The 12,797-nt window shown below is 36.1% G+C and overlaps 1 protein-coding gene across 1 annotated transcript in view; it reads left to right on the top strand.

Annotated features, from left to right (window-relative positions):
• LOC149411930 (E3 ubiquitin-protein ligase MARCHF2) overlaps positions 1-7,551 on the top strand; it is a 34,744-nt gene extending 27,193 nt beyond the window's left edge. Inside the window, exon 4 of the mRNA XM_089646277.1 lies at positions 7,258-7,551. Coding sequence (XP_089502403.1) covers positions 7,258-7,551 — 294 coding nt within the window. The remainder of the gene's footprint in view (positions 1-7,257) is intronic.
• Positions 7,552-12,797: the final 5,246 nt, after the last annotated feature.

Below are 12,797 nucleotides of genomic sequence, written 5' to 3'. Positions count from 1 at the left end.
CCTACTTATGCATTAGCTCCACTATATATGATTCGTGCGTGCATATGTGTATATATGTTTGCATACAATATGCGTACAGTGTACACACTTATGAGTGTGTTTGTATTTAAATGTGTATGTACGCATCTATGTATGTGTATTTAGATGTATGCGTATACATATATATATATATATACATGTATACATGTATCGTATACATGTATAATATATTAATAAGTATGTAAGTTTCTTACTAATAATTGATTTCGATCCTCCTTGCTTTTATATACACTCTTGTAATTAAATTTATTATTACTGTAACTAACCAATTATTATTACACAAATAATATTGAGATGAATGTTGTGCTCACCTATAATTAGAAACATCATTGTAACCATGTATAAATGTAAATTACTGTTAAAATTATGTGATGTATTCTGTTGGCGAGCCAATAAATAAATAAAATAAAAAAAATAAACAATTATTTGAAAAATGTATCCAATGAAATTAAAACTTGTGACCTGTTGTCTTATTTGAATTAAAATATTTACTGAGCTTTCAGTCTCGGAGATGCATTTTTAATTTATTCTTTATGTGGCTACCGCACAAGAGTCCCCACTGCTCCCAACCGTCTGGAGCCTGTGAGTCTATAATATCCCCGATAAGGTAGTGAGGAGTGGAAGGAGATGGGGTAGAAGAAGGTGGGAAGCATCTAGCTATTCATATCTGGTCAAAAAACATGGCTAAAGTCGTTTCAAGCTGCGATTCGACTGTGAATCACTCTATATAATACATATATATTGTTTGAATAAATTGTTAAATGTTACAAATTTACTTGCGTATGACGGGATTTGAACCCGCGACCTCCTGATATGTAGCCAAGGGTGGTAATCACTCAACCAAGGACGCCGTCAACCAATTACTATGTGAATACCGCACATTAAACTGAAGTACCCGAAGTCTGATTACGAATTTCCTAGTATCTGGCTATTTAGAGTTGGTCAATAAATATAGCAAATTTTATTTCAAGAAATTAAACGTTTCGATTATGTTTTTTTACATAAGCTCAACACAGGAAGCCCAAAATTATTTCCCTCGGGGCTTATGTCATATTTGTGAATGCTGTGCGGAGGGTATTTTAAGGAAATTATGGTAAGGAGGTTGTGGGAAGAAAAAAATTATGATGGATAGGTAGAAATCTGAGGGTCAGTGTGTCCAGGAGTGACAGATTAATGAATCCATCCCTCCCACTGCGGTACAAGACGATGGATCGAGTGAGTCGTGCTGGAGAGGTGAAAGGATCTCCCTCAACCGGAGACGCTTACAATATCACTTCTTATGCAGATGGCGATAATGTTTAAATTCCTGAATAACACCAGCCGTGTTTTGATTTATGCAATAAAAAACATCGCCAAAACGTGTGTTTTATATTATCTTGCAAAGTGTATGCGTACATATTCAAACGTTCTACGACTATTTTCTAAATAATTTAATTTGCAAATGAAAATGGGTTCGTAAGTAGAAGATTTAGATGTTTAAAGCAGTTTTTATAGGACTGACAATTTATTTTTTTCTAGACTTTCTGAGCATCGCCACAGAAAATATCAAAATTCAAACACATCTGAATACCGACTAAAACAAAATCCGGAACGCCGTTCCGGTATATTCCACCAGAGACAAAGCTCTCTACATATCTTTCTATATTATAGTCGTTTGGCCATGCATTACGTGACGATTTTACCAGAATAAATGTTTTGATGCCATTCTATTATATTAGTATTACTCTGTATTATTCCGCGTCGTTGCATTCATTGAATTTTAATAAAAGCTTTGGATTAATTTTACTGCTAGGCAGTCACGTTTTTATAACAATTTTCACGTAGTAATGGTTAGTATTAAGAGATGAACGGAAAATCAATAATCATAGCTCAATTACATAAAAACTAGATTTTCGAAGCAAATTTTGTGGAACTCTGTTACGACGAGCGCGCTTATAAAAAGATGACTGCTGTAACGAACAAAATACCATAATAACTATTTTTTATGTATTACAAATATGTATATATTTTAAATATCTTTGTTGACGCAACTATCCATCTTACACTAACCTTTTTTTTCCATTCCCTCACCCTGCATTCCCTTACCCAATTGCCTGACCTATCTGACAGTTTGTATTACCTACTTGGATGACAATATGCAACACTTTATCAATACCTTGTCACTCTATTAAAACAAGCTGTGCAGTATACACGTTAAGTGATCCTCAGAGTGTATTTAAGTGCTAAGAGAACCAGGAAAGTTATCACGTGCAATTACACGTATGTTTCAGAAGACCAGGGGTACGCCAGTTTCCAATTCTAACTAATTAACCAGCTTCCAAGTAGTTGTGTCAATTTGGAAACATTTGATTAGAGTCAACCACAAAAATTGATTCGTATGCAATGTGCGACCACATGCTTACATATTATTTGGTTTACGCATTATCAAATTATTTGGTTTTGTTCTATAACATTATTAATTCAATCAGTCCATCATCAGGGCAGATGTGTTATCTGCTGATAAGACATCTGCCCTGATGATGGACACTGCAATGCTGTCCGAAACGTTGGCTAAAGAAGGAGGTAGCGCAACACGGCATAATACCCCAAAAACAATTCACTACAATATTATACCCTTAAATTTAAATTATAATGGCACAACTCTCCATCTCAAATACGAGAATTGAATTTCTCAACATAAAAAAATAAAAATAGTTAAAAATAGCTTTTAACCATGGAGGAATAAAAGATTGTAACCATTTCATGCTATTCTGAATAAATAATCAGAAAATAAAAATATATTAATACAATTATTTAAAACTATTAAACATCTTACAAACAATGGAAAAAATTAAAACGACTTACCTAACTTATCTCTTATAATTGTAAACATGGTTGTAATTTCCACGACGTTATGAATTTAATGTAACGTAAAAATTAATTCTCCGATGATTCAATTTATTGTTATGTAATTGTGTTACATTACCTACTTCATATGAATTAAAGCTATTAATTTGATTGTCCTTGGTGATGATCTGGCTTGTAAGTCACACAGACCATCAAGGAATAATTAATTGCCTATGAAAAAATGGGTTGATTACAAAATTCACTCTGCAGAAAAAGTAACAAATTATAATCCAGCCACCAAATACATAAAAACAGTGCACTCACCAAATATATCACTCGCATTGAGTTTGCAGCAATTCCTTTCTCCAAATTCGACAGAGGACGGCAATCGGTACAATAACACTTGCATTCGCACCATGAAATTATAATCTGTCACGACAAGATCTCAAGAGAGTACAATTTAGAATAATAAAGAATTAACACATTGTAATTCTAAAGTACTGTCACTTTATTGTGACAAAAATATTTTTAATCCTTTAGTCTTAAATCGACCAAACAGGAATAGTGGTGCTCTCTTTTGTCAAATAATATAATTCGGATGAATCCAGCTGATTAATGCATAATTTTGACTGTAATGAATGTAAATCACTTTACCTGCAGAGCAAAATCTATGCGAGAATTCCCAGAGAGGTCTATAGTATCACTATTTTTAATTTTTAATTAAAATTTTATTTCAAACTAATTTTATGTCTACTGCTTCTCCAGTCCTGAAGCGGGAAACGTTCTCAGTTGGACAGTCAAAGATTCACTATTCTGTAATTGTATTTTTTAGTATCTACATAATATATCTAAATCTAAAAATCTTTTGTTCTCTGTTGACAAAAGAAATAAAGACATGTATTTTTTAAGGAATAACTTAACGAGTAAAACCTCGAATTGTAAAATTTAATCATTGAAGACAATATTAGCCACTCTCCAAACGAAAATTCAAAAAATTATTTCAGAAAAAGATTCGGTTGCATCAAGTAATTAAACCCAAGACCTTAGCCTTGCCGGGGCTTTGCTCTACAACTGACCTAATTCGAACCTCATATTTCCTTTCCTTCGCTCATATTTAACAAAAAACATAACAAACTAGTGAAAAAAAAATAAAATTAAAAATCTCAAATGCATCAGATCCATCCTTCACAATAAATTAGTCCTTAATTCTAAGCCTTCTTTTAATGTAAATAAAATACTTATAAATATGATTAGGTGTGAGTTTTATTTCCTCTCATCGAAACATTCTTCGATCCCAGAAATAAGATATGGGTCACACGTCACACCCTATATATTCTATTCATATCATAATTAGGTACATTTAAAAAAAAATTGTTCAGTTTTATGCTCAATCAACAAAACAATGAAAGTGAATAATATCAGTGTGTAATATATATGTTAAATAAGTGAAAATGTAATTTTCTTTTATCTAGAATTAAAAAATATATATATTAATAAAAAAAAAATATAATTGCAGTGTCGAGCAACACTGAACAGGCGGATCGGAACCGTTCGGAAAGGCCGAGCGCTTCCGATCCAATCGCGTAAACGGCGAGCTTCGCGGAGCCAGCCGCCAGACGGAAATTTACCCTGCTGGCGAGCACACGTTACCAAACTAAGATTGTACAGCTCGGTTGTAATAAAATTATATCGTAATAAATCTGAATACGAACCATCATAGTTTCAATCACACAACGAGCCTTGCGGTTCAGTAAAAGTGTAGTAAAACAAAAAACACTACATAATAAATAAATAATGCATCTTTAAAAATTAGATATGAAGCATCTGTTTTTAAGATACGCAATAAATGGTTATGTAAAAAGGTTAAAAAATATAGGGGCACTAGATTTTTGTAATTTTCAAAGTAGGCGGTGGTCGAAATAAGTTTGATAGCCTGTGGTGGAAAGCAAAGATGTTTTTAATCGATCGGTATAAACGATAATTTATGTTAAAATTATTTTTATGCCAGTGGAATTATTATATTTTTAGACGTTTTAGCTTTCTGGGTAAGTCTGTATAAATACGAATTTATAAATAGTACCTATAAGACAAGACCTAAGTGAACTATTAGGATTACGACTTGAGTTTAGAGTTTATTTGAAAGGTTTGATATGGAAATTTTACAGCCCACTTCATTATTTTAATGGAATTTATTATTTGTGAGAGAAGTTAATCCGTAATAAAAATAAGGAAAATTACGTTGGTAGGTATATATTTTGATAACAAAAGCCGCTTACGGTTGCTTTGTTCCTTTTCCACAATTTTGTCCTGTTTATACGCACCCTTAGGTTGTTGAACTCACGAAGCCATAATTTTATTCGTAAATTATGACACGCGTCATAAGTCGCGCGATTTGTTGTCCCTAGGTATCTAGCACGCCCGATAGATAAAGGTTTAATCGATGATGTCGGTAACCTGTCATCATTCCCGCGCATGACTGCAGATCGCCAACGAAAAAACAACAGTTCACAACGACTAATAAATATGACTAATTTATGAAGAATTTCTTCAAATTATTCGTAATCCGGTAAAAACGGGATTGCAGGTCTTTAACGAATAAATTGATACGTTTCCCGTCAATTAAAATTCTAATAACTAAAATTCTAAAATTTTTAAATTTTGTCATTTTTTATTATCCGGACAAATTCTGGTGCATGAACACGAGTTCCAATATATTAGAAATGTACTATAATTTTATTTGGAAACGGCCTGCAATCCCGTTTTAACCGGATATTACTAAACCAGCTTTATTCAATATTTCTCCGTGTGTTCATAATTTATTCGACGTTAGCTGTTGTTTGTACGTTAGCGATCTGCAGCCATGCTCAGGAACGGTGACAAGTTATGAAGGCAGAAATAGTTAACCCGTCGAATACTAAAACGAGTTAAAAGCGACGATTTCCCATGAATGTGGCAAATTAATGTCAATCGCATAGAAATCTCCCGAATGTGCACCAGTGCCAAAGGAATTAGTGAAATAGCTGTATTCAAATCGAATGACCAGATACTTTCCAACCATCCGATCCCCTTCCACTTCTTTCCCTCGTAATATTCTCCAGATAGAGGACATCACAGCTTCACTGACTATTCACTATTCAATTGGGCGCGGTAGTTGGTCTCAGAGTTTTCGCCACAAACAATACAGTCAGCCATACTAATCGACAAGTTTAGAGAATATGATAAATATTACCTACTATACAAAATTACTATACATACCAAGGAAGAACCTTTTTCAATCAACTCCATGGGGAAATCAGAATCATAAACGACAAAAGCCAAGCTTTGAGCATTTTGAAAAAATATTTTAAAGATAAATTATCAAAAAAATGAATATTAAATATTCTACTTAAGAAGCAACTTCTTCTCCAAATATAGAATACATATTAATAAAAATAATAATAATAATGGTATTTATCCCAGAAACTACTAACATCATGTTTTTATTTATATATTATAGTTACTAGTAGTATATTTTACTTACATTTACTTTTATATTGTTTTTCCTTCTTCTCTTGATTCTATATGTATATGTATATCTACAATAATATAATGTACCTACACTCCTCTTCCAACCACAAGCTAATGCTTCTCTGGAAGAGTAGTATTAAATATTGTCACTGTAAATTGTAAACTTTATTACTTATCTGTACTTTTTCCTTTAATAAATAAAAATAAAATGATGGGCAAAATGGTGTGATTTTTTGGAAAACTAAGTCTAGAACTTTCTTTCGTATGCCATTGCCTGACTTTTATTTTTATTACCAAATAATAGACTATTGTTTTTCACTCAGTTTTTTTTTTAATTCAATTAGACATTCGACCAAAATAAATAAAACCCACATTTACAATTTCTATATTTTTTTACATTAATTTAGACGATATTTTCAACTAAAAATATTTATATAATACTCACACCCGAGGAATTACTGTCTGTTTTTATCGTCATGATATCTGTTGTTACAAATAATTAAATAAATACTTCATTTAGTACCAACTCACGGCTTTTTTGTCATTCCGAGATAGAAGCTCTCGGCGTCTTTTGAATGGTCATTTTAAAATTTGAAACCGAATGAAACGTTAAATAGTGTAACTATTCATTGGGGAGGTAAATGGAATTCGATAAGGTTAAGTAAATCAGGGTGGTCCAAACTACCGTTTACAAAATGTGTCCCTAGGAACACAATAGCAACTTCAACTTAGCCCGTCGTCCCATTGAGTCGGTAAGGGTAAGGAATAGACATAAACCGAAGTCCCTGCGCAGTAAAGTAAAGTACGCTACGGTTTGCAGCGCAGCCATTGTAAATACAAATGTAATATAGATGTCAATGTAAAAAAAAAATTATTTTATTCCAGACAGACTGCCTCTTCTTCTGGATGCTTTCAATCCTGACCACAGCGCTCGTGGTCTGCTGCGCGCTGGGCTCACGCTACTTCATGCAGCAGGGCGGCATGGTAGGCGTGCCGCGCGCCATGGCTGAAGGACTCATCGACGTGCTAATGGCCATCGTGCTGTGCGGATACGCTGTTACCACGTACGCGCTGTGGCGGGACCACGCGTCCGTCTGGCGGCGGTGGCGCAACGCCACCATGGACGTGCGCCTCGTGCTGGAGGATATGAGACCGCAGAACAACCCTTCGAGTCGCTAACTTAATTATTCTATCCTAACCTCAATTATCTTCTGACAGTCCTGGCGCAAAGCCACTATGGACGTGCGCCTCGTGTTGGACCAACCCTGCAAGTCGCTATCTTCATTATACTAACCTAATCTCATATTACCTAACCTCAATTATAATCTGACAGTCCTGGCGCAACGCACAATGAACGCGCGCCTCGTGCTACACCTTATGAGACCGCAGAACAACTCTGCAAGTCGCTATCTTCACTATAGGTACTAACCTAATCTCATATTACCTAACCTCAATTATAATCTGACAGTCCTGGCGCAACGCACCATGAACGCGCGCCTCGTGCTAGAGGATGTGAGACCGCAGACCAATACTGCAAGTCGCTATCTTCATTATACTAACCTAGTATCATATCACTTAACCTCATATACAGTCTGACGTTCCTGGCGCAAGGCTCACATGGTCACCATCTCGTGCTAGAGAAAGACTGCAACCCTACGATTCGCTAATGTAACCTAACCTCAAATTACGTTCTGAAAATCTTCCATTCCGTGGTGATTAGATACATTATTTTATAATACAGTTTTAATTTAAGTCTGTGGACATAATCATACATGGACATCATTTGGAACCAACTAAAGATTTTTATACTGTTTTCGCCAAGAACTTATTTATTTACAGGCTTCACAATAAAAGTTCAACAAGTTGTTTGCGTTTTTATTATTGCCTTCGAGTTGATAAAACATGGTATTTATGTACCTACATAATATTATATTATTAAATACAAATAAAAAACAATATAATTATGCGGGTCTGATTTTGTAAATATATTTATATGTACATCGTCAGTACATTCACAGACAAAGAGGTTACGTTGGGGATGCTGTGTGGAGGGTTTTTTTATGGAAAAGAAAGATTGAAAGTTCTGAGAAGGAAAAGGTACGGGGGGTGGGTAGGAATTTGTGGGTCAATGTGTCCAAGAGTGACGGATGCATGAATCAATCCCTCCCACTGTGGTGCGAGGCGATGGGTAGAGAGAGTCTGGCTGGAGAGGTCAAAAGGTCTCCCTCAACCAGTCTCTCCCGATCCGACCCGCCACGCAGCAGGTGGGCAGACCCACCCGCCCAGAGGCGGATTTGCCCTTAGGCCTATGTAGGCCCGGGCCTAGGGCGGCCAGATATTAGGGGCGGCCAATCGTGACAAAAAAGTCACAGATGATAGCAAGAAATTACTTCCTAAGTACCTAAATATTCTACGTACAAAATAGCGATATGCAAGAGCGTGTTCACACACAGCACACAGCGCGCCCCCACGCCCCGCAGCCGCCCTCGCCACACCTATGATGCTCCGTCGCTCGCCCGCTCGCGTATTTCCAATCCCTACCGTGATTCAGTTGCGCTAGTGACTGAACCGCGTTAGGTATTGTTATGCATAATAGCTAAAAGTTGTCAATAAAGTAAATTCATTATGTAGTCTATAGACTATATCAGGGGTCTCCAAACAACGGCCCGCCAATGTCATCAATCCGGCCTGCGACAGTCGACAATTATAGAGTAATTGAACTAGCGAATTTAGCAAGCGTTTTTTTTTACATTAATTCCATACAAGAGGCTTTGAGGAAAATATTTTCCCTCACGACCTATGTTATCTTAGCTGTGTGGAGGGTCTTTTTAAGGAAGGGAAGGATAGGAAGTTCTGAAAAGGAAAATGTATGAGGGGTGGGTAGGAATCTGGGGATTAGTGTGCCCAGGAGTGACATACGTATGAATACATCCCTCCAACTGTGGTGCAAGGAGATGGGTCAAGATAGTCCGGCTGGAAAGGTCAAAAGGCCTCCCTCACCCAGTCTCTCTCGATCCGGCCCGCCACGCAGCAGGTTGGCAGACGTATCCGCCGCCAAGACCTGGACAAATCTCACCCCATGAACCATGAATGATAATGGCAGGAAAATTAAAACGGTTTTGACCCTAGGAACTTACTGAAAAGTTTGGATACTCCTGGTCAATATGATGGGTACTGAGAAAGGGGCGGCTACATGGTCTGGGGCCTAGGGCGGCCAAGACTGCAAATCCGCCTCTGCACCCGCCACCAAGACCAAGGCAAACATAACCCCATGAACCCAGGCACTCCTGCTAAATCACAAAACGTTGCGAACCACTTGGGTTGACCTATGGCAGCTTCACAGGTGCACTCATAGAGGGCAGTGCATAGAGCTTGCGTTGAAGTCCGCAAGATGGCAGCTAGTGGCCAGTAGTCGCCAGGGCCAGTGGGAATGCTCCCAGACAAACATACTCTTTCAGATCTCAATTAGCCAGCTTCTAGTTAGGTCGACTATGAAGTCACCATTGTAATACGCGAACTATTGATAAATCCCTGATTTATCACAAAGAACCATTAGGGCTATGCTATCAAATCTTTTCAATCAATATTAATTTAATCTAATTCTACCTTATTTGCACTATAGAAACTTATGTACTTGTATCTCTTGTTTACTTACTTACTTACTCTCTAATGTCATTTCACAATCAAATGCCACATATATTTGTAATTCTTTTTTAAAAATATTTCTACGATTTTAACTGTGATATGTTATCATTGTTTATGGTATATTTATACCGTTGATATTAAATAAATTTATAATCTCCTTCCACGACGAGTTGGAGAACTGTTTGTGGGAAAACAACAGTTATCCAATAAATGGTTCCGGGGCGGCGGTACCCAAAATTGCCTCCCAAATTGAGAATGCCTATGCATTAACCCTTCAGTACTTTCATCACTTTTGTACAGTTTGCAATGTTTTCTGTGTATTTCAAAAGCGGCATATAATTCTTATTTTATAATTTTCCTAAAAACAAGTAATGTTTTAGAAACTAGATAAAATCTTTCTGTTGTGCGCATGTAAAATTAACATTACTATTTCTAAATAATAAAATATTAATATCAAACGTGAAAAATGTTGTGAGAAACGCTAACCACATTTTTACTCCAATCATAGAAAAATTAAGAGAACTCGATATTTCCAAAACACGTTCGTTTTGCTTGGGGAATTTTTAAGAAAACTGTACCTTCACTCTTATCTCGTTCATATAATAAAAATAAAAACTTTTCAAAGTTAAACCGATTGTCAAGATACCGGCGGGAAACATGAATTATTCATTTTGGCTATGTATAGGATTTTAATCATGGATTCCAGTATAAATATTTGAGGCAAACTGGAAAGAATTGTTATTTCTCTTTCTAGCATCAAAAAAATTCATTAAATTATACTAAAAATTATTTCCGGATGATAGAAAAAAAAGATAAAAATTCATTTATAAAATTTTGACGCCCTGTCATATATGACCCTCAAATGCTGGAGGTAAATGCAGCTTGGTTGAGTAGATATACCTATATCAATATTAATTTATACACAGGAAAATATTGTTTGTGGTTGCCAAATTCCACGAATAGAGATGGGTCGGGCCCCTGCCTTATCGAGCGGCCCGGGCAGTGGCAACCAGTTCTAATGCCTGTATCAGACGACGCCATACACATCAAGCGTTTTTGGGCATGGCCCAAGGTTCGTAAAAATACAGGCACTTTTCGGGGAAAAAACGCATCTGGAAGCTCGCAGGGTAGGCAGACGCACCCACCGCCAAGAAGTACAAACCTTACCCCCATGAACCCAGACACCCCTGTTAAGGCACAAACGTAGCGAACAACTCGGGGTGACTTCTAGCCATACATATTGGTTATGCAACAAACGGTTCGCAGGGCGGCAGTACCTATACCCTTCTTCCAAATTAACGGTAACCGGTCAACTCAACACAATGACAATTCAACACCCTTTTCAAATGTGATATGTTAAATAGGTTACGGAAGTTCGATTTATAGGTGACGGTGACTTTAAATTACTTTTTAAAAGTGTGTTTAATTGTCATGGTGTTAAGTTATTGTGGAACCCAAATTAACTACCTAAGGCACCAGCATTAGTAAAATAGTACCTTCATAGCAGTGGCAGTCGGTGACTTTCAGTCAGCTACAGTGGTAAGGGTGACCTATAACTTTATAAAAGGCCAATTCAACACACCTTTAAAAAGTAATGGAACAAAAACTAGATTGAATATGTTGCGTAGGTTAGGTTAACAGATTTGTTTCATCGCTTTTAATGATTTTTTTTAAAGGTATGTTGAATTATCATTGTTTTTAGTTATCATGCAACCCTCTTCAAGACCCTTGTTCACTTCCTCAAAAGACCCTCCACACAACAAATGTAAAAAAAAGGTTTCTTTACTCTGTTCAGAGCCGGCCCTACGCGGGGGCAATTGGGGCAGTCCCCTCCAGGCGACGAATTGCCAGGGCTCTGATAATACTTAACACCTAACAGTTCTAACACATCCCCCTTGAGATAATTTTTCATAAAAACGGCGCTTCACGAAAATACAAAGCATCCGAATATTATTTATTACAGTGATCACCTACTTAGGCGTCTACTAGTTTAGACAAGGGGCACCAAAATTTTACTCGCGAGCCGGCCTTGAGTCGTTTTTTTAATAGGTATAAATTATATAACACTTCGCTTTAACTATTTACGTCAAGGGAGAAATGGTAAAACATGCTTTTTTAAAGATAAAAATATTCTTAAAAATATTTTTCTTTCCTTGTTTTAAACCACTTTATTGTGTTTATATAGGTCGACCGGTTTCAGTTGCACTCAACCTTCTTCAGGACAATGGAAATATTTGTGTCCTGAAGAAGGTTGAGTGAACCTCAATAAAGTGTTTTAAAACAAAGTTTTTTTTTTTAATTTAAGTAATGTCAGGCCACAAAGTGTTTTCTTTCTTTGTAATAAAATATCGTTTCTGCCATGTTGAATTTTGTAAAAATGATGTGACGTTTGCCGAAATATACCAATCTAAATATGCATAAATTATTATTACCCAAATTAGGAACCTAATGACTCATTTAGTGCAAGTTTTTCCATCTCCCCCGACGTAAATAGGTAGTTGTTTCTCGTACTAAAAAGTTAAAACGAAGGGTATCAATAATTTAGCAATGAGAGGAGTAAGAAAACTTTACCAAATAATGCGTAATTTATATTTAATTAGTACTTGTTTTTATATGTTTTACATAATAAAAATTATTATAGGTACAACGTACAACACCATAAATATGTAAATATTATTATTTTTAAAAGTAGTGCGTTTGTAAACGGAATAAACGTGAAGTTGGCGCGGACGGCAGACACGTTTGTCATAGAAGTGTTCACAAATCGAAATATTAGTTCG

This window comes from Hesperophylax consimilis, chromosome 24, assembly GCF_061612785.1.
Source record: "Hesperophylax consimilis isolate HC1 chromosome 24, BYU_Hcon_1.0, whole genome shotgun sequence".
Taxonomy (NCBI): Eukaryota; Metazoa; Arthropoda; class Insecta; order Trichoptera; family Limnephilidae; genus Hesperophylax; species Hesperophylax consimilis.
This window is presented reverse-complemented; position numbering and strand designations above follow the sequence as displayed.